The sequence below is a fragment of the Varroa destructor genome, unplaced genomic scaffold (genome assembly GCF_002443255.2).
Source record: "Varroa destructor unplaced genomic scaffold, Vdes_3.0 BEIS01000001.1, whole genome shotgun sequence".
Lineage (NCBI taxonomy): Eukaryota > Metazoa > Arthropoda > Arachnida > Mesostigmata > Varroidae > Varroa > Varroa destructor.
The window spans coordinates 48801101-48825755 of record NW_019211454.1 but is presented as its reverse complement, the minus strand read 5'-3'; the positions used below and the strand labels follow the sequence as shown (position 1 = coordinate 48825755).

Below are 24655 nucleotides of genomic sequence, written 5' to 3'. Positions count from 1 at the left end.
TTGTTGGGGCAGGTGGAATCATTGCAGATTTCCACAATCGACCACGCGGCAGCTACACGACCCAAGCGGTGTGATCCCCCCCACACACACACACCGTATCTCATTGACAGCACGTTTTACGTTTAGAGCGTAGAGGCCGATATTTAGAAACGATAACAACAATGGCCAGAGCAAAAAACAAATAACTATATATTGGATTTCTGTTAGCTCGGACTCAGGGCCGTGTTTTGCAAAACACAATGTTGCTTAGATACTTCTACGAATTGGCAATAGCAGCTGGTCTGCTAACATGGATGAACGTCTACGTAGAAACAATTAGGGCTAATTGTAATCATTAAGTATTTTGATTGTTTGATTAAGTGTTTGAAGAAGAACCCTTCTCATTGTGTTTATATGTTCGAAAAATATATGGTTTCATAGTGTTTATCATTACTAATACAGTACTACTGACATTATGGCATATATTAGGCCAGATGAGCATATTATTTTTTATATCCGGAAGCGGGAAGCCTGCCAGTAGTTGCCACCAAAATTCAGGCATTCGCAAAAAAACATTAAGGCTTATTGTTAACAAATTAACCCTATAACGAAATACTATTGACCATTGCTGGCCACTTACAATGTAGGAAACGGAAATTAGAAATGGACTAATTCTATATAAGAATGATAAACACATTGACCGTTCGATCGTTATTTCTGCTGTAAGTCACATTTGTAATAATGTACCTATTTGTACCGCTATAATATATTATAGCTAATTTTCTTGCAATCTAGCATGTATCAATAGTAGCATAGACTTCAGTTCACTTAAAAGAAATCCGAATCTCTTAATGTTAACCATCCTGCAAGAAGTATTTTACCGCAAGACGAGTCATGAAACAATTTACCGAGAGCAAGACTTCTGATTCCGGCAGTTGATTGCTGGCAAGAAATATAAATTGGGTTAATAACTCATCACGGGCTCGATAAGAAGCCGTAATCATCGTACCCAAACGGCCTATCGCAGTCATCCATATGTCAACGCAATACGATGATCTGAACAATTTGGTCGTTTCGTGATTCGTTTTAAGAATGATTATCTAAGACAGTGAGTTATGAAGCAGGGATGCTGAAAATACGTATCGTGGGGAGCATGTTTTGTTAGATACCAAGTAAACCGATAGGCTGATATATATATAACCTTTCCGTAGACTGCAATTATCATAGCAGTTTTAGCCGTTCTCTATTATTCGAGATGCTGTTCCCTAGGTTGTGCGCATCGCCGCCTTTCCTTCCTTCACGCAACATAGGCCGCCTAGACGGTTTCGTTATTGGCGCTTTCGGACCCAACTGGCAAGTCGCGAAAAGCTTAGTGAACTGAATCGTCTCATTTTACCATCTTCATCTAAGACTGTCATGACAACAGCGTCAACGACAAAACAAGATGGAAGGTCGACGAACGTTCATCGTTGACCCAGGTCTGGCTTTCTCAGACCTCTCTCATTTGGCCACAGTCCACATGAGGAATAAGAAAGCATTCTAGTGAACGAGAAAGCCTTAGTTTCTTTACTAATTTCCGTCGGAGTGACGTGATCCACGTATGGCGTGCTTTGATAACCTTTTCGTGCTACTTTTTACGAAATAGTGCATGGAAAGCCGACCTTCGAAGAGATGGAAGCTGCTCGCTCGCCTAACTAGAAATCCGCTGCTTTATTTTTTCGAAGCACAGCCGTTTCGGATGCGGCTGCACAAGCGGTATATGATTACACGAATGCCTATAAACTAGGAGTTCGCGTTCAAAAAGGATTACTGGAAATAAAATCGTACAAACTAAGTTTACGTAACGTAAAGTTTCAAAACCTGTTGTGAAATAGAATGCTGCTCAAGTTGATAACATTTAGAAAATTTTATTTAGATGGTGGAGTTGCGTTTCACTTTGTTCCATCTAGCAAACTTGAAGGAAATGCTTATGAAAGCGGAACAAGCAATCTATTGTATTAATCAAAATGCACCTATCCTTTATTTCCGCGTCTGTTTTTAGCTCTGGCAATCTATAGGCAATCATTGCTCCCTAGCCTGATACCACGTCCTACGGCTTTCCTATTTTCCTGAAATGGGCACAATTAAACTTGTGTTTGTTTCGAGCAGAGAAATCCACAGATGTTTAAGCCTTCAAGTAGACCTGGCCGATCCAACCAACAAATGAACCTAGGCACAATCCTACTATATATTTCGAAACGAGTTCCTGTTACAAAGGTATCTCATAAAACCTACTCTCAATGCTTTCTTCGGCTACGACGTCTTGAAACTCTAAAAGTAGGAGAAAAATACAATGATAGTCGAGTAGTATTCCGGTGACACTTCTGCAATACTGGATATTCTTTAAACGACTGTGATATTCGCATGGTGCGTACTTTCATACGAAGCGAAAAGGATAACCCCACTAATAGATCGACGAGTATGGATTATGCATGGACAACTCTGTAGATCGATGCATGTATATATTTCTTTCGTTGGGGGAACTTATACTACGTCCTTATCAAGGCCTTAAGTACAGTACATAAAACAGGTTCCGCGCGCGAAAATTTAACCTCTTGGGAATTATACGGTGCAAATACTGAGAGATAGCATTTTAGTTATGAACAACGGCTTTCATTAATGTGTATACAGGATGAACGGATACATACGGAATGATGCGTCTTGAACTGAAAACAAAAGCGCAAAAGTGCCTCTATTGCAGAATAAGTATGATTTGTCGCCCACGAATCGTGGGTCGAAGTCGCGAAACCGGTCATCGATGTGGTGCCTTTGGTGGTTGTCCTTTCAACCCGATAGGATTAAGTTATGAAGTATAAAAACTACGACTGCTAACGAAAGCCAGCTCATTATGATCGATACGTAGACGAGTGAGAGCAGCACAAAAAATGCTTCACACGCACCGAATTATAATCGCGACACATCGGCTAGAATTTCTTTATGGATTACAGACAGAATTGTGTATTGCACTCAAACACTTTACCTGCAGCTTTTTTGCCTCGATCAAAGTCTAACTTAACTATCCTTCATCATATCATTAATTATCCTCTCAGTGTTTTTTCCTCAAATAATTTCTGTCACAATCAGCCAATCTTATAAAAATCGATCATATCATCCGTCAGGAGTAACTCACGAAGGGATGGCTATTGATTTGCATTCCGCCGCAAATATTATACATGGTTGTTGTAATAGTTAAAGGCAAAAGTTCAGCCCAAGCAAGTGTATAGACTAATATATCCCACATTATTAGGCATCTAAGGCAAACCGTGTGAGCTTTCAATATGCTGTTAACATTGCCCATTAATGATAGATACTTGCAATGCTAGCGAAGCATAGGTTACGCCTGGGAGTCGGCCATTACTCTATAAACAAAGAGTTGGCCAAAAACAAAGCGATACGAATTACGTACTAACGCCAGTAGCGAGTTGTTCTAGAGGCTTTGTCGTGGGATTTGCAGGCGCCTAACAACAGCTGCGTTTGCATCCTTCAACAGCAAAATAGGTCAACTGGCTTAACAGGCCACATGAAACAACGCGTTGATACTATTTTAGTCAGGAAAATTGTCTGAAGACGCACAGATCGTGAGGGGGCTGGCCGTGGTACCAATCATGTTATGACCATAGAACGGTCGGGTCTGTCATTTAGAGAAACCATTGCTTACCGTAGCAAAGAAACACGATTCACTCATTCGCGTTTCCATTTCTCTTGCGAAGCAGAAGTAGTATCGTGAAATAGTGACACCAGTGGACTGCCTTCCAATTGAATAGCCGCTCAATATGTCCTGTTAATGGCAACACGTGGAACTCTAGCGGTGTTATTAAACCTACTTTCAACGCAAAAGCCCTCTGTGACTCTCTAGAACTGTTCAGTGATATCAGCTAGAACATATGTATGTGAATAGCTTGCTAATTGTTCAGCGTCCATTCCGTGTGACCCTGAATTCCTGATACATGAGGATGCATGCAGGTAATGTCATCACCCGACGACTGGGGTGAGCGACAAATTGTCGTGTTATATCGATAGTCGTTAACGGGAAATACGTACAGTGGAACAAGCATATACTTGTCACAACTTCTTAAAAACAACTCAGTCCTCAAAAGTTGGATAGCTTTCATATATATGCGTGTAAGCAAAAGCGTCACATTCAGAAGATAGAGCCTAAGCTACGTAATTTTTTGGCTCTTTGAAATAACTTAGTCGGAATTTGAAGCGTAATATTAGCAGAAAGTCTCGTTACGTCAATTTAATACTAACGAACAATCGAGGACCGAATAGCGGGCTTACTCTCCTTCAACGTTCAACTTCAGTTCCATGAACAATCGTTTACCGTTGCAATGAAAAGTATTAGCTGGTTAGCGAAATTAGCGTAGCCTTTTTACTTACTTGGCTTAAAGCTTAACTGTACATATTAAATCACTCATAATCGTAAAAAGAGTAGCAAGCATCGAATAGGGCGTATTAATTAACGACGCCTTATTTGGGCCTTGAAGAGGACGTCCGAGCTTTTTTTCTACGAATTTAATTAAATTAAGTCATTCTGCTATTTCACATTGGCACATCGCCTAAATATGGGACGAGGCTCGGGAAGACCATGTTAAAGCTTAGCATTTGGAAAATCATTGGCGGATTGTCGTTATTTGCGTCGCAGAGCTCCGAGAACAAACTTCTGGCAGAGGAATTTGCAAAGTCAGGCCCTATATTCTTCAGTGCCTTACATATAATTCAACATTAAGTTCGTTGCACTCAAGTAAGAGGACCACAAAAAGGCAGAAGAACTATAGCCTTCTGCCAAAAAACAGAATAATGCATTCGCTTACGTTTTGAAGGTCGCAGCTTATTCGGCGGAGCCTATAGATACTCCGATAGTCTTCTACCAGTACAGAGTATGATTTCCCTGCATAAAAATATTTTGCAGTTAACTATAATCTTTATCACTGTGTGTAAGACTCATGCTGCTTCTTTTTTACTCGTCAAGGTTTGAAGGGCATCGTACTAGCTCCGCGACGTCTTTGCAGGTCCCGTGCCTCTGATCTATTTCAAGACGATCCGAATCATTTTGTAAACGAAATTTCCCTAGAGAGCCAAGCGTCTGTTCAAAGAAATACCCCAGCATCGCCCACTTACTGGTAATGTGTTTTGTTCGAAGTACTTGAGTCAACTATTACGTTACGTAAATACATCGCACTGTGTGTGAGTACAATTGCTATAGCTAAATTTGACTCGGCTAGTGTACCTTTGTTTTGATTAGGTTTCTATCGTTTCGAACCCGTAGTTTTGTTGCCCACTGACCGACCGACCGATCGATCGAAGCGTTACAAGTAGCATTTTTCTAATTTCCTGAGTTCGCTAATGCTGATGCTAGACACTTGCTTTTCGTGTGAGATCATCGAGTCCATTGAACGAACAGTCTATACTTTCTGTCCGTCCAACATAAAACGCTAGAACTTTAAGTCAAGAGACCTAGCGCAAAAAATCGATGTTTCAATTTTCTGAAATAAATCACTAAAATCAGGTAGATGTTTGCAACCTTTCTCCTCTGATCACCTTTGACTGCTGTGCCGTCGACGTAAGTAACAGCGTATTGGTCCACCACCATGTTCTTCATAATTGTGGTCAGCTTCAAGTTGCAAACGGCTATTGAGTAGACGTTTGCCGTTATTAAATGCAGCGGGTCTGGCGGTGGAACGTGCTTCATATGTCTTTCATGCGGCAGCACCGGCAACAGCTACATCGAACGTGCTCCCAAAACAGCTGATATCAGCTGACCTAAGCGCCGGAGCGTAATTTTGCGCTCATAGGTCCGCGGGGTACATCCGGTCAGCGTGTATCCACCCGCACACACAAATGTAGAGGTATCTTGTTGCCGTATGCAGTCGTTGTCCAGACTCAAAGGACACACTTCTTGACCACGCCCAGTTTGTCTCGTACCTTCTGGTCTTGAAGGTTCTTGCCCAGTCACTGCATACCTGTCTGCCTTTGGACTGCATGCTTGCAGGCCACGCTAGCCTGAATCAACACTCACTGCTGTCGCCTTCCACAGCGACACTACGATATTAAAGCACCAGCAGCAGTGGGACTAGCACCCTTAGCAAAGGAGAAAGCTGTGCTGTAAACAGATTTTGTCGGAGCACTTGTGTCTCCTCTCTCTGTGTCCTCTGTGTATTCCACTTGCCGTACCCTGTCGCGTTTTCTGTTCTCGGTTTTACAGTAGGACTGCTTGAAACTGGCGCTGGCGCGAGCCCAACTACATTCTCAAAGGAATGGTCTCCGACAGCTATCGCACAGAGGCCTCTGCAACTGGGCCGTATGTACAGACGACTTTGAATAGGCAGTTTTTGCCAAGCACTAGGTACAGAAGGTTTCGTTTTGTATACAGCTAAGTACAGAATAAATAAGCAAAACGAAAAGATGGATAAACAACGAAACGAATTTATAATTTATTATGTCCCTCGTTAGGTTGAGCTTTTGTCTTTCAAGGTTTCGTTCCTCACGGCTGTGCCACTAGCATTAAAAGCTTTCCCGCCGTCTTCTCAGCCTCCCATTGTGTGAGCATGCGTTTTTTTACGTGCGTGTATGCATGAGATAGCAGAAAGCTAGAAGTCTACTACTATTACGATTAGTCACTGTTATTGGCTCTTAGTGTCAATAAAGAGCGTTTACGTTTCGAACCAGCAGGGGGAAAAATTAAGGGAGGCCTAATTTAAAAAGCCTACATTTAAGGCCAATTCATGCACTAATGCCAATGCGATAGTCGGTCAAAGGAGGTGAAAATAGAATATTTTTTAATTCAAAATTCTTGGAGTCGCAATCCTTATAGGGCCATAGTAGAGCGTCCACGGTGCGGGACACAAGTTATCAGGAAGATACGTTATAGGTCTTCCTTGAAGAAAATCATCGGCACAGCTATTTAGAAAATTAGCGAGCTTGGTCATATCTAGCTTTAAGATCCGTCTTTATTGAAAATATATAGATATGTAACGTTCTATTTCACTTCGGTCCAGTTCGTTCGCTTATATTTCACCCAAATAGAATTGGTTTATATTATTTTTAGCCAGCTTGAATTGCCTATGGTGTTATGCATCAGACTTCAATTACAATCGAACTCCTAACGATTTGCGAGATTCTCTTTGACAGAGTACTAATTCTTTAGTTATAAATGTTAATTATGTGTAAATTATAAATGTTGGCTGTTTTGTGCAATAGGCTCGCCAATGTGCCACGGATTTCTATCGTTCTTCACAAGCCGAATATATGACCTTGACTGACACATTGTCAATTGATCAATTAAGAGATTAATGAATTAATTAACAATTAGTTAATTGTCAACCAAGAGACCTATACGATTATCTATATAATTGAAAGGGCTTTTTTGCAATCTGCTGAAAAAGTTTCTTGTACTCCGATGACGGATTTGCGAACGATTTGATTTTTGCAAATTTGCGGTACCTCCCTCAGGCCACTCACGGCCAGTGGCTAGAAGAAACCTAAAGAACAGCTGACTCGTGCTTGCCGTGTGTGTGTGTGTGTGTGTGTGTGTGTGTATTCTTATGTACGGAAGACAACTTTTGTCGATAAGGCAGCACTAACTTCAGTTTCTTTTCTTCAGGTGGTTTGCATATCGGTCTATTTGCTACAGACATATGTGATATAATAAAAGAAACTTAATGAATGAATATCTTGAGCCCTTCTACTAGCTAGGGCCACAAATAAGTATCGGTCCAACTATTTGACAAGCCCATGTAACTTTGCGATGCTTTGTAAACGAGATGACAAGCTGAGAACGCCACAACCCGCAGGCGTACCTGATACTTTTTCGATAGTGAGTTGCGTTACTAGTTTAGCCGAAAGTACAAGCTGCCATAATCAGAATTTAACTAAGCACTGTCTGAAATGAGTTAACCTGAACAAAAAGCCCTAAAAATTTTTTAGGCGATTATTTTTTTGTCAGTATTGTCCAGCGTTTAATCTGTTATGGCTCCTACTTCTCCGTTCCCCGCCGTAAGCATAGTTGTAACAAGTCGAGTTTCTGCAGAAATGTATTTATTGACAGAAAACTTCCACCGTAAAAGGAATTCAGAATGATAGAGCAAAGGTAACACGAAGCAGGCTGAGAGGGATAAATGCAGACCAGTAGGCATGTTGCGTTGCTTCATACTTTAGCATAACTTCATGCTACTTTAGGTCAAAAGTGTTAACATTTTACCCTGGCATCGAGTTCGGACCCTGAAGGTTGTTATGCTGAATGAAATACAATTATTATCTCGACATCGATTTCTTGCCAGTGTCAAAAAGCTGCAGAAGTAATTCTGTTGTGTACAGTGACGATTCGGACACACATTCGGTAGGTAGGTAGGTAGGTAGGTAGGTAGGTAGGTATACACACATTCGAATTATCCATTAAAAGTAGCTAAAAATATTTGTCATTGAGCTTGAAATGGCGCCTTGTTCTGAGCTATAGAATCATTGCCGTATACCTGGTCCAGGCTCTCTTGAGAGCTTTTTTGTCGTGAATAATCAGTGTCGAAAATACTATTTGTCGTCACTTTACATACGCGTCCTCAAAACCCAAGGTCAGGATAAATTCTTGCACCCCGCTTCACGATCCTAATATAGTGCAACAAGAGCCCTCTGGCGGCATGTATCAGCAAATACAGCATTAGCAAAAGAGAAGAAGTAAATAAATACGATACATACTTCTACGTTAACCTAATTAAAACTGTTCCTCTAATCATACGTAAGTTGTATTGTTCCTCTCTTACCAGTCGAATATCTAGTTCCTACTCCGTTTGTTAACGGAGATACATACCATATGTTTATATCTGCAAGATTGATACTGAGGCACTCAGCCTCGCTCAAAGTAGATGAACAAGGTCGTGTTTAGGCTTACGGTGCTCAAGTAAATTAAGCTTTCATCTTAACCGACCTAACGCGCATAACTTTTGAGAGGTGAAACTGTTGCTATCCAAGTGAAATAACTCCTCTCTTATTAACCTCCGTCCTCGATACGACTGATTCCAAACTACTAGTAAGTTGATTTCTATCTTCATCCAGCTTTGCATTCTTATTAGGTACGCACCTGATCCAATTTACTTGCTCATCGAGCAGCTAATCTAAACTGTTTTCGCATCTTCATCCACGAACTGGGCCAACTGCTTACAAAAACCTCCTTTTTTTATTTCTTAAAACAACCCCACTTGCCTAACTATTTATTATAAAAGCCTTAAACCGCTAACCAAATTTAGGGCATAAGTTCCACCTTTTCTGACTCTCTATCCAACGGCCGCTTCGATCGTTGAACTGACATATAATTGCTTTCCGCATCAGCAAAGTGGACCGCGCGCGAAGCGCGGAACTTCAATGGTAGTTGTGCATAATAAGAATACGTTAACTATCACACTTAATTGACAGTTTTAACTTTGGACAAAATAATCTTAGTTTACGTAGGCTGATCGGACGTCTTGATGACGATAAGCCCCGTTGCTTTCTTTGGGACAACCGGAACACTCCCTTTTCGTCAAGCTAGGCAGTAGAAACGGATCTAAGTGTTGTCTGTTTTCTATCTACTGGGTTACTAGTAATGTAGTGTTGATACGAACAAGGGCGGACGTGAGGCCAAAGTCCGCTTTAATCCATTTATATCGCTACCAACAATAACAAGAGCAGAAATCGTCGCTTATCCAAACGAGGGGTCTCATTATGCTTGCCAGGTGTGCTAAAAACAAAAGCAGCAGAATTAGTAGAAACAGAACAATGAAAAATGTTTGACTTCCCTGGCAATGATGTTATCCGGAGCGTACAGATACTCCACGTATAAATGTCACTATGTAATATTTAGGGAACAGAGAGGGACTAAATATATGGGCTCTATGGTCTAATTTGCAATCGTTTGATTACTTCAGTTTGATGTGATATCTTCAGCAATCTTTAGATAATATCACTTAGATGAAGTTATTATGTTTCGATTGTAAAAGATTCGGCTCGCATCTGTCTCGATACAGAGAGGCCCGGGAAGAGCACTTACTATATGTGAGATATATAAGATTTTTGATTCAAAGATGTAACAGCACAATTTTCCTTATACATATAGCGTACAAACAGCACGTTTGTGACTCAGTACTTATAATAACTCTACCGCTTTTACTCTACTAGATCCACCGCGATCTACTCTACTAGATCTATACCTAAAAATTACGTTAGTAACCTAATTGGACATGGGTCGCTAAAGTCGCAAATGGATCAACCCGCACGTGCTTTTACAGCTCGAGTTCACATTTAGTATTGATTAATCTGTTACGCTTCACACTCTATATGGAAATTACGTACGTCTATATATTTCCATGTTTTTCGATGTTATTAAGTGTGCTGGTATATTTCCACAATCGGGTTGTTAGTATCGGCCTAGCTCTAACTATCCTTCTTTTACGTATAAATATCAAAATCCGTTTACTCTTCCACCTCGTTTTCAATGGTTTAAGATAATACGCAATTTGTAGCTCCTATTTCCTCCATTATTATGTCATACAGAATCTTGCGGATATGAGCAATGCTAGTTAGTAGTGGCAATGATTAGAAGTTAAGGAATCCATGAACTGTTACACACCTTAACTTTCTGGCAGTTGTCTGAAGAGACCATTTTTTTTGGGTAAACGTTAGCATCACTGAACGCGGGTCCTTCGACAGCTATTTTCAGAGTTTTACAACCAACAAATGAATCATTACAAACTAAATCCAAATGTTCACTTAATAATAGAAAACTTGAAATATTAAAAAAAAAAAACTTAATTTGATGAACATAAATATTTTACTTTTTGACTGTTACTTTACTTGTGTTCATTCACATAGTTTTATAGACTTCGCTATATTTACTTTCTTTTATATACATATGTATATATACCTTATATATATGTATATATACCATTATCAGAAAGACATTCGGCAGTGTCTTGACGACAGATTTGCCAACCGGTATCGGTTCTCCTTAAAAAGCCTAGAAAATTACCTACCTACTTCCATAAGTTTCTGCGACTACTTCAGTTGCCTGTAGAAGAGGCCATGCTTTTTGATCAGCAGAAACAACTGCGTGCCTTTACAGCCGGCGTCGCTATCCGCGCTGATTCTGATCCGCTTGTCACCTCTGTTTAACGTCTTTCGAAAGTTCCATGACCTCTGGTCTTTTCGCAAGCGAGCAGCGCTCTGGGTCACTCTTAGACCTTTATTCTTATCTTCTGCAAAACCCAGTTCCCATTCGAGAAGAAAGCATTTACTCGTTTTGAGCTCAAATGCCTGCGCCTTATCGCGTTACGAAATCCAATCGACTATCGTATATAATCGTGTATAAATTTATAAAAGTCGATCAGATCTTGTAGTGCGCGATGGCATGCTGTCCCACCATTTCCTAGTCCAGTATGGGCTATTTGCTTTGAAAATGAAAGAAAAATTCATCACAAATTCTTCCATATATATATAGGGTCGGAGATTATGACTGAAATGGAAGTGAAAATAAGTACGGCAATATATGCAAATAATGATTATTTCTATTAAATGTGTCTTCTCTATCCAGAACATCTATTCATTGTTTGGCCGTTGTCGTAGATATATTCTCAAAGGAGTACGGAGTTTTTTGCTCTGATAGCACCACTGGCCTATATTTCCCCATATTTGTCCAAACACTGACAACAGCAACGAGCGCCGTTGTCGCCAAGGCACTGACGATACAATAGCTAAGTTACGTAGAATTTCAGACGTCTTTGCCGGATCAGGGTGATTTTTGGCCAGTTTAAGAAAACAGTCGCTACTATAACGCTGTCACTGACTAATACTGAACGCACTCAATAAATGAAACGAAGATAAGATCTAAATGATCATTTAGATATTTTGGTCTGTGTACTAGTGATTACGAGCATACCTGTTTGCGCTTCTGCAACTGCAACTGCCTATCCTTTCTCTCCCTTTTACGGTGTGTTTGGGATAGAATATTCTAATAATATAAATAATAAAGTATAATAAACAGTTTTGTCTAGGAAAAATGTGTCAATACGGATATTCTTCGTGGACGTATTTATTCAATGTAGCTGCCGTTTGATCACGGTTACAATTAAGACGCTTATTCTTAAAATTTTTCTCTTTCAGCACGAGCTCCAAACGTGTACTAAGGCGTAAAGGAGCTAAAAACTTTAGAGCCTATCTGTACGGCAGCAATATAGCGTTGAAAACAGCTGTTAATCTGTGGAATAGTGTTGACTTCTCTCGCCATTTTGACGAATTTTTGAGCTCTTCTAATCTAATCTCTGTTAGGAATCCCTGTTGTCGTAACTGATGCAAACCCTCTTCAAATACCTGGGCAGCCGCCTAACAATCAGCGATAACGTTGACCGTTCATGCCGATCAGTCTTAGGAAGTCTATGGAGATTTAGTCAGCGTGAAGACATCGAACGAGAGCTTTTATGTCAATGATCAGTTTTCAATGCTTCAGCCACGATGAGTTTGCAGTTTTGTTCTAGAAAAAGTTACATTTTTTCTACCAAGATATAATAAGAGACCAAGGACAATGAATGATGAAAAATAAAGAATCTGCCCATCCAAACAGATACTGTTACGATAAACAATTTTATAATACGTAATAATATGGTAGGGCTTTTATCTACGGCACAACTTGCGCGTTGCTTTGTATATATCAATTGATCACAACGCCTAAATATACTCACGTTTAATTAAAGCCATTAGGTACACGTCAATCGAAACGATTTAGAAAACAACTTATTTGAAATATGCCACAATATGCAGGATTAAGTAGTTAAAGTCAGCTACTGCACGATTGGTCAATGTAACTGTTTGAAGTTGCATCGAATAATTTGAAACATTCGAAGTTGGGCAGATCATTCCGTACATTTGTCTGCCTTTGAGACAGCCCGTTACCCATTATAGATATCCTAGTTCGCTCTAGGTTCAAAAACTACGAATGCGTTATAGTCATACTGTATACGGACTGCGTAACTCCCTCTTTTCACCTGTGTGTACACGGCTACAAGGCTGTATGTTTCCGGTTTCGCTTTTGGTGCCCCTACGGGGCTCCCCCTTTAAGCATATAGAACACATTATGATGTTAACTCGCTAGTAGGCTACGCTTTGACCCGTTTGGCCTGATGTGCAAAACGTGTCCAATACGGAGCGCTGAGTATCTCTAGTTTCTGTACCCGCGTCTAGCACAGTAAGGCAGACCTAATCCTGCCAGATAGCAGCCTACCAAGGGCTCCGGCTTCGTGGTGGGATCCCGATTCTTCTCGCCAGCTTGCCGCCGCTACTGCCGGTTGTCGCTGCGTCAGACAGTAGATCAACGGGATAGCGCAAAAGCACAAAAAGGAGAGAACGGACAGCGTGGACATGTGAGGTTGACTACCGCATCAAAGTCGTCTCAACTGGCGCTGCTACCGGTAGCCCTGAAAGGGATTAAGGCAACAAACTGAAGTGAATTTCGGACACGTTGGCCTTTGGTGAGAACGACGATCAGAGACAGGGAAATGAAAGCCTCCTTGTTGTGAGACTATAATTAACTAGTAACTAGCTGCTATTGAAACGTTGTCGTAGTGTGCACTACAGTTAAGGGTATAATACGGCAAAGTCAGGTCCAAAACTTTGTAAACTTCTCAATGGGTTAAATACCAATCACAGACTCAATCAGTAAGTATGCTGTGCTTGGGCAGTAGTTGGTCACTTGTTGAAAAAACCGAGTTCGACTTTTGCGGGTGACATCCTGATTTTTTCCTGTTTCATTAAAGGAAATGTATGAAAATATACGCAGCAGGCACGAGTAGAGTCAATACCGAGACCGACGGCACAGAACGATGACAAAAAAGAAAAGAGAAATACGTCTCTACACCAGTTAACAGCTAAAGAGTCAAAAGGGGGTAACGACGAAGGACGAGTAACGAGAGAAGAAGGAAACAGAAAACGATGTTCAGACTGACGAAAAACGTCGTGTACAATCCAGACGCGAGCATATGCTCGTGCTAGCTTAAAGGAGGGGACTTTAGATTCAAAATAATTCTGCTATAGGACATTCACACACGTTGAATAAAAGGATAGGATAGACGAAATTATACAATGCTTTTTGTGTTGTTCAACACTTACGTTTTCGGGTCGTTGCCGCTTAATGGCCGGAAAATGATCGTAAAAGAATGGTATACAAACCTTGACACGTGCACACAACCTGGGGAACACCCACAATTACAGACAAGATAACAAAATCTCAAATGGTTCAACACACCTACTAGCATATCCCCTCTTTCCTAGCTTTTTTCCCGCTTTCCGCTTTTTTCTCACCTTTTTCGTTTTCTGGCTAGAAACAGACATCCGACGCACCTATCCAGTATATGGGCACGTTGTGGGCAATAACCCAAACCCCGTCCACGGGTCGTTTGTTCTGGTGTGACACGTCACTTGCATCCCACTCATAGATCGGCAACAGCAGCAGCTTAAATTTGCACGGCTCCCTCTGATGTGTTGAAACCGCAGAATTTCTGTCGAGGCAGTCTTTTGTTAAAGGGCAGGTAGAGATGGCGTAGTAGGGTGTAAAGGTAATGGGTAGATGCAAATAAGCTGCAAAAGAAATATTTGTGCGCTTCTACTATTCTCTTTTTGCTCTCTGTATTCAGAATCAGAAGACTTAAAGAGAAAACACGGACGAACTCCGAGCTTAACGCTGTCGTCGTCGTCGTCGTCGTCGTCACCAATGCCAACGACTATCCGCGGCGACTGAGGCTTTTTCAGATGCATAACACTGTTCCGGCAGCCTCAGTTGACGCCATACGCTCTTCAAAGTCAGTTCATCCAGAGACAGTGAATTCATAGAACAACGTCTTTTTCAAGTACCCATTTTACATTTCCCGAACACGAGCATACAAAAAGGGTTTGCACATTGGTTTGTATAATTTATAATGGCGAAGTTGTTGCCCACAAAAGGCTTATCATGAAGTGTGTATCTATCCGATGTGTATAACAGAAGGGACTTCTTCATGAAGGGTTCAGACAACTGCTAGACAGCTTGAGGATCGTAGATTTCACGCTGTAGAGCACAGCTAGACGGAAATTATTACTACGACATTGGCAATATATATGCTTTTTAGATTTTATAAAACACTAGCGTCTTAACGTAGCTGATGTTTTAACGATGTAAAATTGCATTTAATCAGTGATTTACTAATGGCTTTGCACTTCAAATGGAGCCAACTGGTCGCAGTGATAATCTTTGATTTGGGGCCGGGCAACTACTTTTAAATAAGTAGTCTCTAATGAAAAAAAGTACTATGAAGCTGCAAGAGCCGTACCATCTTGCTACTCGATATAGAGCAGACAGGAAGCGATGTCCTCCAGAAATCGTTACCGGTCGTGGTATTACCTTATTGCCTAGCGGAATTACTGTCGCGTGTATTTTGTCCGTAGTTATTGCATCTACAACAATTGGTAACTTATGGACCGGACGGAACACCTCAACCGAAATGATTCATAAGTTTAGAAAATTTTTATATCTACGACACTTGTAATAGCCCTGATCAACGCGGTGGCCGCATAAATAATGCAGCTTTTGTTTACCTTTAAGAACTCTATTCGAGTAGATATTTCGTAATGCTACTATACGTCCTTCCATTAATATCTACGATTATGGGCCGTAAAAACGATGTAAACATTACGACAAGGTTGTGTATGTATCGTCAAAGAACACCTGATTTTAGGTATATAGCAGACGTTGATTGACCTTGCGTTTGTTATATTCGACATACGACGAACGAAGAAGCCAATTTACTGCCGACCCTTGTGTATACTTGAGATACCGTTAGATTTGCTCTTTTAATAGGTTTGTTTGATAGCTACTCATATATATGTAGGGAGGATGATATGATAGATTTGAACAAGTTCGCTAGATAGATAGATACATAGCCTCGCTGATTTAGGATGCAATCCGCTAGCCATTGTAACTTGTGGCGTGCGCACTTCACAAACCCGTATTATAGTAAACACTTCAGTAATTTTACTGATTAGAAAGAAATTAAAAATTAGATTTTTCCATAAAAAAACGCGTCGAGATCCTTCTTTGGTGACAATGATGTAAGTACGTGCCCACGTCAGCTCATATCAGATTCGTAGGAATACCGGAGCCTACTCACAGGCTTTGTGAGAATTGACAAAACCCAATATACTTCGCTGATAGGGTACATCACACGGACCAAAATAAACTGTTTTTGTTTGAATTCTCTATGTACCTGCATAGGTACAAGAATTATAATCTGTCCGCATCTACGACACTCCACCTACCAAGGTCAATAAGCCGAGACAAGGGATAACATCTGTTGTGACGCGCGTCCTTATGTCGTTGACTTCAAAGATCGCCTAGCGCTGTAGGCACACAAGCGCATAGGGATAATAGATTCCAATCGCTTCTATAGACGTCCTGCCATCATACGACAACGATACTACCAGTAATAACGTGATCGATCGATATACGAGTTATGCATAGCTTTTGTGTTCCCGTAGCGTTGTTAGTTATAGAACGGAATGCTATGGTTAGTATTGATTTCTGGTCACAATTCTCTTCCACCTACTCGAAAGTCTCGAATAGCTAAAAAGTGGCTTAAACAAGCTGAGACTGCCAACATGACTGGTAACCCTTTAGTTTTGCATAACGCTACAAATCTTTGTATGAATAATAGTATAATCATCATAGCATTGAACAATATAGAGGCCCCGCATTTTTTTCCAGGGTAGCTAAGTAGGTAGGTAGGTTTTTGTAAACAAGTCCACTATCCTCTGATTTCAGAACTGCGATAAAAGATCTGCTTAAGTATTTAAGACAAAGCATAACCATTCTGGGAAAAGTTCAACTTCGAGAATCAGCACCGCCTATGACGACCTGAACAGTGCAATAAAAATACAGTCCATAAAGTTGTTTTAGTATGATACAGACTAGCGAGGTTTGAACATGCGTGTGTACTGCTAGACTTATTTTTAGCTCAAGGATGAAGGTAGCCTTCGTTGAAGGCTTGTACTTATTCTCAAACCGTTGTCGCAACATCGCTACGTAGCTCATAGTCGACATGCTGCATAGTGGAAATATCGCTGCTATTCGGAGATGTATGTGCGTATATATACTATGCCATGAGAACGTCCACCACCACGCAGTGGTTTACCCTTTGGGATCGATGCAGAAAAGGCACTAGAGTGTGCGAATGGCGTCTCAACCCTTCAGTGGTCGCTTTCTTTCTCGATTACGTGTTATTCCTCTAAGAGATTAAGTTTTCAACTATAAGGCTATAGGCAAAAACAGAAAAATATTTAGGTAGAGCACTGTTCTAGTTTATATAGCCGAACCTGCGAATGCGAACTCTGTTTGCATATGAGTTCCTTGACTCGAGTCGGAGAGAAAATTCTATATTTTATGCGAGCGTAAATCAAACGACCGCAGTTGGCGTCGAATCCCATGAAAATCTAAATTTAACCTATGCTGTAACCGTAACGCCGGATCAGGTAAGTCATATCTTCCATAAGGTAGCAAATCGACAATCCCTTATCGGACAAAATAGCGGTAACATTTATAGGGGAAAGAGAGCGCTCTTCCCTGCAGGGCGTAACACTTGCTCCCTAACAAACGGCCAGCTGGCAACGTAAACCTTCTAATTAAAACGTGAGATTTTACTAGGAAACTAGCATTATGATTAGACAAACAAAGACTTGTATGTATCCACGGTGCGTTGGTAAATGATTTGGAAAGAGTTTTCCACACGGAACGTTCATTGTTGCTTCTACCTGTGAAACATCCCGCTTGTGGCTATAGCATACTTCAACATTTCGGTCCAAAAATCAATAGATCAGTAGCTTGAGGTCTAGCTTATGGCCTTGAAGATTTTTTTCCTCCAGAATACAAGTCCATTGACTTGAAATATCTTTACTGTAACCCATTGTAAACGGCCCTCGATCGTAATAGTTGCTATTGAAAGATCAATAAGCATAGTCGACGTTTAGTATTCTATTGCATATATATAGTATTTAGATTTGAATATACACGGGCATAAGCCTACATCTTTTCAATGTGTCTCAGCAAAACTTTGTGGGCTTAATGGCTTTTCAAACTTGGATAAACTTATGCTTAACGACGTACTTTCTGTCTAGGTACAGAAAACAGTTACAGGCAGTCCGGCAGCCGGCAATCGTCACTTCGAGAAATGTTCTTAGCAAAACTATGCAGCCTAAAAGGATGTAGCTAAAAAAAAAATTGAAAAGTCTCATATCTGGGCGTAGTTTTTCACCAAACACGTACTTCATATAAGATTGACCTGTGTAAGCGCATGGCATTGACTAACTAGCTTGTCCTCGGTGCCCTCAATCACAAGTTCGTTTTCTCCCTTGTAGCATGATGATTTAGATCCATTTATATTAGTCGCTAGGAAGATAGCATCCCTCGGAACAGCACTTTTCGGCACTTCATTACGTCTCTTCTGGCCAAACGGAAGACTTACAAATTCGTCTGCTCCTCCACTATTATTGAAATCGCCAAAGATAAAACCTAACTTAACTCAAATAGAAGAGAAAAAAACACATTGGCGCACAGTTATATAGCTTACATGTTTAGCCATCATGGGAATCGGCATAGCAAGAAGGAAACTAAGCACAGCGACTCGTCTAGCAAACGACAGTTGACTGTTCACTCCGCTTGATATCTGCGATACATACACACCGGCCTTCCAGATGGTTGTGTTCGTTGAAACATCAAAAATGCATGTCTTAAATTGAGACATCGTCTGATCCATACTGCGTTTTCAAGAAAGCACGAATGCTTGCCTGCTTTTGCTTACTTGCTTATGCTCTGTTCTAACTGTTATTTACTGTCGCCGTACATCAGTTGTACCCGATGAACCTGTTAGCAAAAACGTTTTCAAACTCGATCCATCTGCTATTTATGTTTATTAGGTGAATCGTTCGTCTGAAGTTGTTCTCAAACTCGTTCAAAAAACAGTAGTCCACTGTCGATGCCAACTCTGTGAAGATGTACCGAGTGGGCGCCATATTTGAATGTCACGTCACTCAATTGAGGTTCGCTTAATTTAACGGCAGTATTTCGAAAATCTGGATAGTAAAGCAGGCTTTTCTGCACGTCGCATCCCATTGTTGCTATTATCTCGAAAGGTTCATGAGGCCCTTGAGGATAGGCTTTGCTGACCCCCACCCCATTCCCCGTCTTTCTCTTCCTCTCTGCCTCTCTCTCTCTCACTCTCACATATAAGTCTATTTATTTTAAAGGATTCGTTTGCTACCAAAGGAAACGCTATACTAGGCTGTTCTTCTTGGTTTCAGATTGCTGACCGAACTGCGCACGTAAAAAGAACTATTAGCTCTCTATATTCGTCTGTTTACATCGTGAGATGCCGAACCGGCGATCTACATCATCTACAACACCAAAAGCTAAATGACAAAATAAAATCACTATATTAGCCTAAAGGAATCAGTCTTTGACAATACGTAACCACGTGTAATGCAAATCGATCACACAAAGTATAAAACGTATGTATATAGGTATACAGCTCATTTCCGTTTGCATAGATGTCTCGGGTAATATCACCAAGACATTAAGCAACACGAATCATTACATACGCATATCACTATTTTTTCCACTAAAAGTCACAAATTAGGTGAACCTCGCCCGTCGAAGCCTTTTAATTCGACCCCCTTTCTTCCTCACTCTCTCTCCCTCTCTGTGCTTCTTTGTATCCTTCGTTCTTCTACGATGCCAATCGATGACGCTAAGGGGCGTAAGATACTTTTTATTATAGGACCAGAATCTGTAAGTACTGCATGTTTCACGAGCAGATATAGACAAAGAAGTGTGAGGTGATCTACGACACCCTTGTCGTGCTTCTGTTTCGAGCCTTCGCGGCCATCAGAATTAACGTTTCCTTTTATATCCATTAAACTGCCAGCGTCTCTGTGTATTTTCGCAATAAAGTGATAAGATCGCCGTTACCTACTCATCGATGCTCTACTCCTCGCAGCTTCTCTCAGGCTATGCGTAGGCCTATTTGTTTATTTAGTCGGTACCTGTTTACGAAGCATAATACTCTCCTGGGATCGTTTGAGCGGCAGCATCTTTTCTGACTTTTCAAGCCGCGATGCTGCCATGCACAGGTATAAAAGAAAGGCATGAAAAGTGACACGGATCTGTTATTAGTTTTTATTTTGATTGACGCAGCACTGCAACTCTGATAACCGGAAAAAGTTTTGGCCCATAGCAAATTAGCTAATGGTTTATACTAGTGAGTGGATAGTCATGTTGATGCAGTACCTACGTCAACAACATGATATAACTAAGTAAATTATAGTATTGATTTTAGTGAAAGGATGCTAAAAATTGAAAAGCTCACCTGTGCTCTGTGTCTCATACTAGCGAATGAAGCGTTTTGCATGAATCATATGGCGATCGCGTTGTGACTGAAAAGAGCATTCAGCTTAACAAAAAACATCTCAACAGCAGCTTATCATCGTTTTTTCAATGCGAATAGTAACATATTTTATTCCGTTATTGAGTTTGACTCAGCAAGTTCTGCTAGAAATCACTGGGTCTTATATCGTATTATAGAAAATCTCGACACTTTTTAATGGATCATTATTATTAGTGCTAGTGCCGTAGTGAGATGTTTGCCCACTGTGCTTGAAGACGCGCGGCAATTTAAGTTTCGCTCTAAGGGCAGACACGCTATTTCGTTGGACGCCTATAGTGAACTGCTAAAGGCTTGAGTATTGCACACCAAACTCCGAACATTTTTATATCGTCTCGTAAAAAGAGTCTTGGGTCCTTTATAGGCTAATGATTTATACTATAATTATATATCGCTGCTGGAAAAGCTGTTCTATGGACTAATAGGTGATATATCCCAATGTACAACGATACAAAATGATGAAGTGCCAGGTATTAATGTACGTATATTAATGCCCACGAATCCGACAATGCTACCTGCAGACTTGGCATTACTTAGAAGTTCCTATAAAAATCTATCACTAAAAAAAGCTCCTATCTACTTTACTTCCGCGACTTGTGGGGCAAGCGATGTCCCAATTCCATATCTAGGTAGAAACCCAAAGCTTCCAGCCATAATAGCCTTTATGTGGATCTTCAGGTATCACTGCTTGATGTTGAAAGCTGGAATACCCGTACATGGCACATTGGATGAATTATACGTAATTACGATAGGCCGAAACTAATCATCGGAGAAATTTTCATATACAAACAAGTGTAATTAGAATCTTATCGTTTGGAACATTCTGAAAAAAAAACTCAGGTGATTTAAATGAAAAGATCATTTGCCTAGCTATTCTTGAGAAGAAAGAATAATTCCTCTGTATAAGCCTAAAACATTCCAGATGTCTATAGTATGTCTATAGTAGAAATAGATAGTCTTCGTTAGACTATCTATTTCTGCCCCTAGATCCTAATCGTTTTATTATCATGTAATTATTATATGCTCCATTAAAAGGCGTGTTACCATTCAACAAATAGTGAACTGATATGAGCTCAGTATACCAGGGAAAAACATCATTTGCGATGCCCACATTTGCGAGTTCATGCGGATTCGTAAAGCTTTATAGATTTTTTGCTCTCACATTAAGATCATTGTACAAAAGTCAGATTTTTCTTACCAACTTGTTTGAAAACTGGCAGCTCAACGGGTTTCTGGTACTCCTCCAGGTTTGGCAGTACAATTGAACCGTGCGCCACATTACTTTATTAAATAACGCTTCGAACAACAGCTTTTGAAGATACGCCCTGAGGCGTATCTTTTGCACCTCAAGAGCTTTCTCTCAGCATTGTATCAAAATACAACCATCAGTTCAACACGAAACAACGTTGTTCTTCAACCATGCATGCAGAAAGGCAGATTATTACTATGTTGCCCCTTGTGCACCCATGCAAATGCTGTCGATCTCAGGGTAAATGACGACGTATTCAAAAACAGTAATAACGCCCGCACTACGTTGAAGCTCCCATGAACAAACGAAACAGACCACTCTACAAACCTAAGCACCTCTTAGCATAACCTTATACCAGCATTTATATTTAGATATTTTATTTTCCCTCAAGATCGCGGCACCTTATCAATATCTTGGCATCTGTTAAAAATAGCAGTGGCCTTCTTTCGACAGTAGGTGTCATCGACATAACAGAGGCACGTACGCATTAGACACTGATGATCACACTTCTTTCCGTTCTTACTATGTTGCCACTTTCAAAGTAGCTACAAAGGCATCTATACTTTGGCTAAACACATGTCATCTTTGAATTCATTTGTCATAAAAAGAAAGGAGCGTAGAAATTGTAGTCGTTAACTTCAGGTTAGACTAGAGTATATTCTAGAGAGAAAAAGAGATTTCAGTTGACGCCTTCCTTAATTTCCACACTTTAGCCGTTTACTGCGCTCTCACAGCGTGAAAAAGAGGGGGGGGGAGGGGAGGGGCAGGCGTCAGTTCATTTGCAAACTCCCTGCACACCCGACTGTAAAGCAAACAAGAACTAGATCTGAAGATTCGAAAAGCAGCGCAGAAGAAAGGGACAGGCTACAGGAGCAGGGCTGTGGGTAAATTTTATTTTTCAGCCAATGGCTCTTTCTTCCGCCTACCCCTTTTCTCAGTCCTATCTGCCACCACGTACGATCAGTAATGCTAGCCACAGAGTCGCGGGTACGTAGATCTGCAGGGTTACGGAAGAGGCTTGACATTTGACGGCTGCGAGATCCTTTGGGTCTATTTAAGGTGTGTGCAGGACATTCGTCATACGACTGCGATTATCGCCTCTATTTTTCTCAGTATGATGGTTTGGATATGGCAGCGATTGTGCTGCTGTTGCGAGCTCGACTATTCTGGTTATCGTCGCTGTAGGCTCCAGAAGCTGCCTTTTCTTCTGTCCTCGTTGCTGATGTTGACTTTGGTGGCAAATTTTTCCCATTATACATCGATGCATACGCTCGACCTTATAACCTAGCAACTCTCATATATGTCCTCCGGAATTTGCTGCACTTTGCCTTTTATAGAAGACATTATTTGCTCCCTCGCAGGACCTATAATAATCTGATGTTTCAGGTTATGGTAAATGTCAAAATGTACTTCATTTTTGAGAGCATGTAAGGAGATGCTAGAATGTAGGCATCTGCAGTGACGAAGCAATCCACAGGTCGATACCCTAATCCAATCGATTTGTCATGTTTTCAGTTTGCCCCACTTTATCCACAGTAAATGCTTCAAATCCTGTTAAAATAATACTATATATAAAAACTAAATGTCTGTTAAACAACTGTTAAAATCATTACCTAAAGCGTATGCACTCATTCATCACTGCTAATGGTATTGGTATCATTGCCATCGATCCAGACAACTGATGTTTTCCGCTGGCCCGAGATTCTTAATAAAAAGGTATACCAAACATGTTTCCTGTAAAGCGTCAACCTTCCAGCTTATACCTAAACCAACTCAGTATCAATGATTTTGCAGTGATTTTTAGTAGAAGACGCCATCAATCTCTGTTGATGTAATGCCGTTGAGGTGCATCGAAATGGTTGAGATTCTAACGACCCGCTTCAACGCTCAAATGTTTTAGTCCACCAAAACTATGTCTAGGCTTGTGTGCGTCTAACCTGTACAATATACCTGCTGCCGATGCTGTTTCAGGAGGGCTGTTCTGTAAATATGAAGCGGAACGAAGTGTGATAACTACTCATGGCCGAGTGAAAGTGGCTGAGCCGATTCGTTTGACCCCTTCTGGCTTGTCACCCCGTCCATCTACCCAATGCTTAGATAGGATAGGTCGCGTGATAGGCTGCGTTAGTTCCAATATCTAGAAGCTAACTATATAGCGTTCAATCTCTCGAGCTTTCAAGGCACGCCAGTATACATATGGCACATACGTAGAACACGCATAGAGCTTGTGTGAGACCTGCAGACATACTGATGCATAACAAACCATTGACCAGAAATCGTGAAGATCGTGGTCCGATATAGATCGTACAACGTACTTGTAAGCTGAAAGCATTCTGGTTTTCCTATTTCGTACGCATTTGTGCATGATACATTGGGCATATCGATAAACTAAAACCCTATAATACAAACCACCATAAAGAGTTATGCATTAGCTAAGGTGAATTCGTTTTCCAGAGATGCTACGATCTTCCCAGGCACAATTCCTACATACGGTACCAACCAATCTGCAGAGAACCTCTTCCGCTCCTTGGAAATTGTTCCATTTATCTTACGGAGTGTATATCACTAATAACACAAAGTGCAACTTCTAAATAAATCATATCTGTATACGTGAGCAGGTATCGATCAGAAGTGGTAAAAAGAGCTGGTGGATCTCGCATTCGCGACATAAGTAGTAAATGCGGTCAGCGTAGTATTCACAGAATAAAGCAAGTCTTCGATGCTGTCTACGGAATTATAACAGTAATAATAATAGTAGTTATTTATCAATGAACAGTAACAGAGCTATCTCATCCACGGTTCTTTCGAGGCATTATTCAGGTTCACTAACCACTTTTCGCATACTTTTTCCTAAAACAACAATGGCAATGACAAATCATGTCCTACCACTCCTTGTCCTATATACCATTAT

The 24655-nt window shown here is 40.7% G+C and overlaps 1 protein-coding gene across 7 annotated transcripts in view; it reads right to left on the bottom strand.

Moving 5' to 3' along the window:
- LOC111243378 (uncharacterized) overlaps window positions 1-24655 on the bottom strand; it is a 45251-nt gene that overhangs the window by 14215 nt on the left and 6381 nt on the right. The window contains exons 1-2 of one of the 7 annotated variants that reach the window (XM_086977071.1): window positions 21694-22028; window positions 20421-20487 (exon numbers count right to left, since the gene is read on the bottom strand). The exons of 1 other annotated variant lie outside the window; for it this stretch is intronic. Coding sequence is in view for 3 of the 6 variants with exons in the window: in XM_086977046.1 (XP_086833172.1) it covers window positions 13259-13397 (139 nt within the window). In the remaining 3 variants the exon portion in view is untranslated. Of the gene's footprint in view, window positions 1-10615; window positions 10696-11018; window positions 11241-13258; window positions 13452-14334; window positions 14670-20420; window positions 20488-21693; window positions 22029-24655 lie in introns of those variants that run through there. 5 more of the 7 variants (XM_086977046.1, XM_086977053.1, XM_086977065.1 and 2 more) reach the window with 5 other exon arrangements.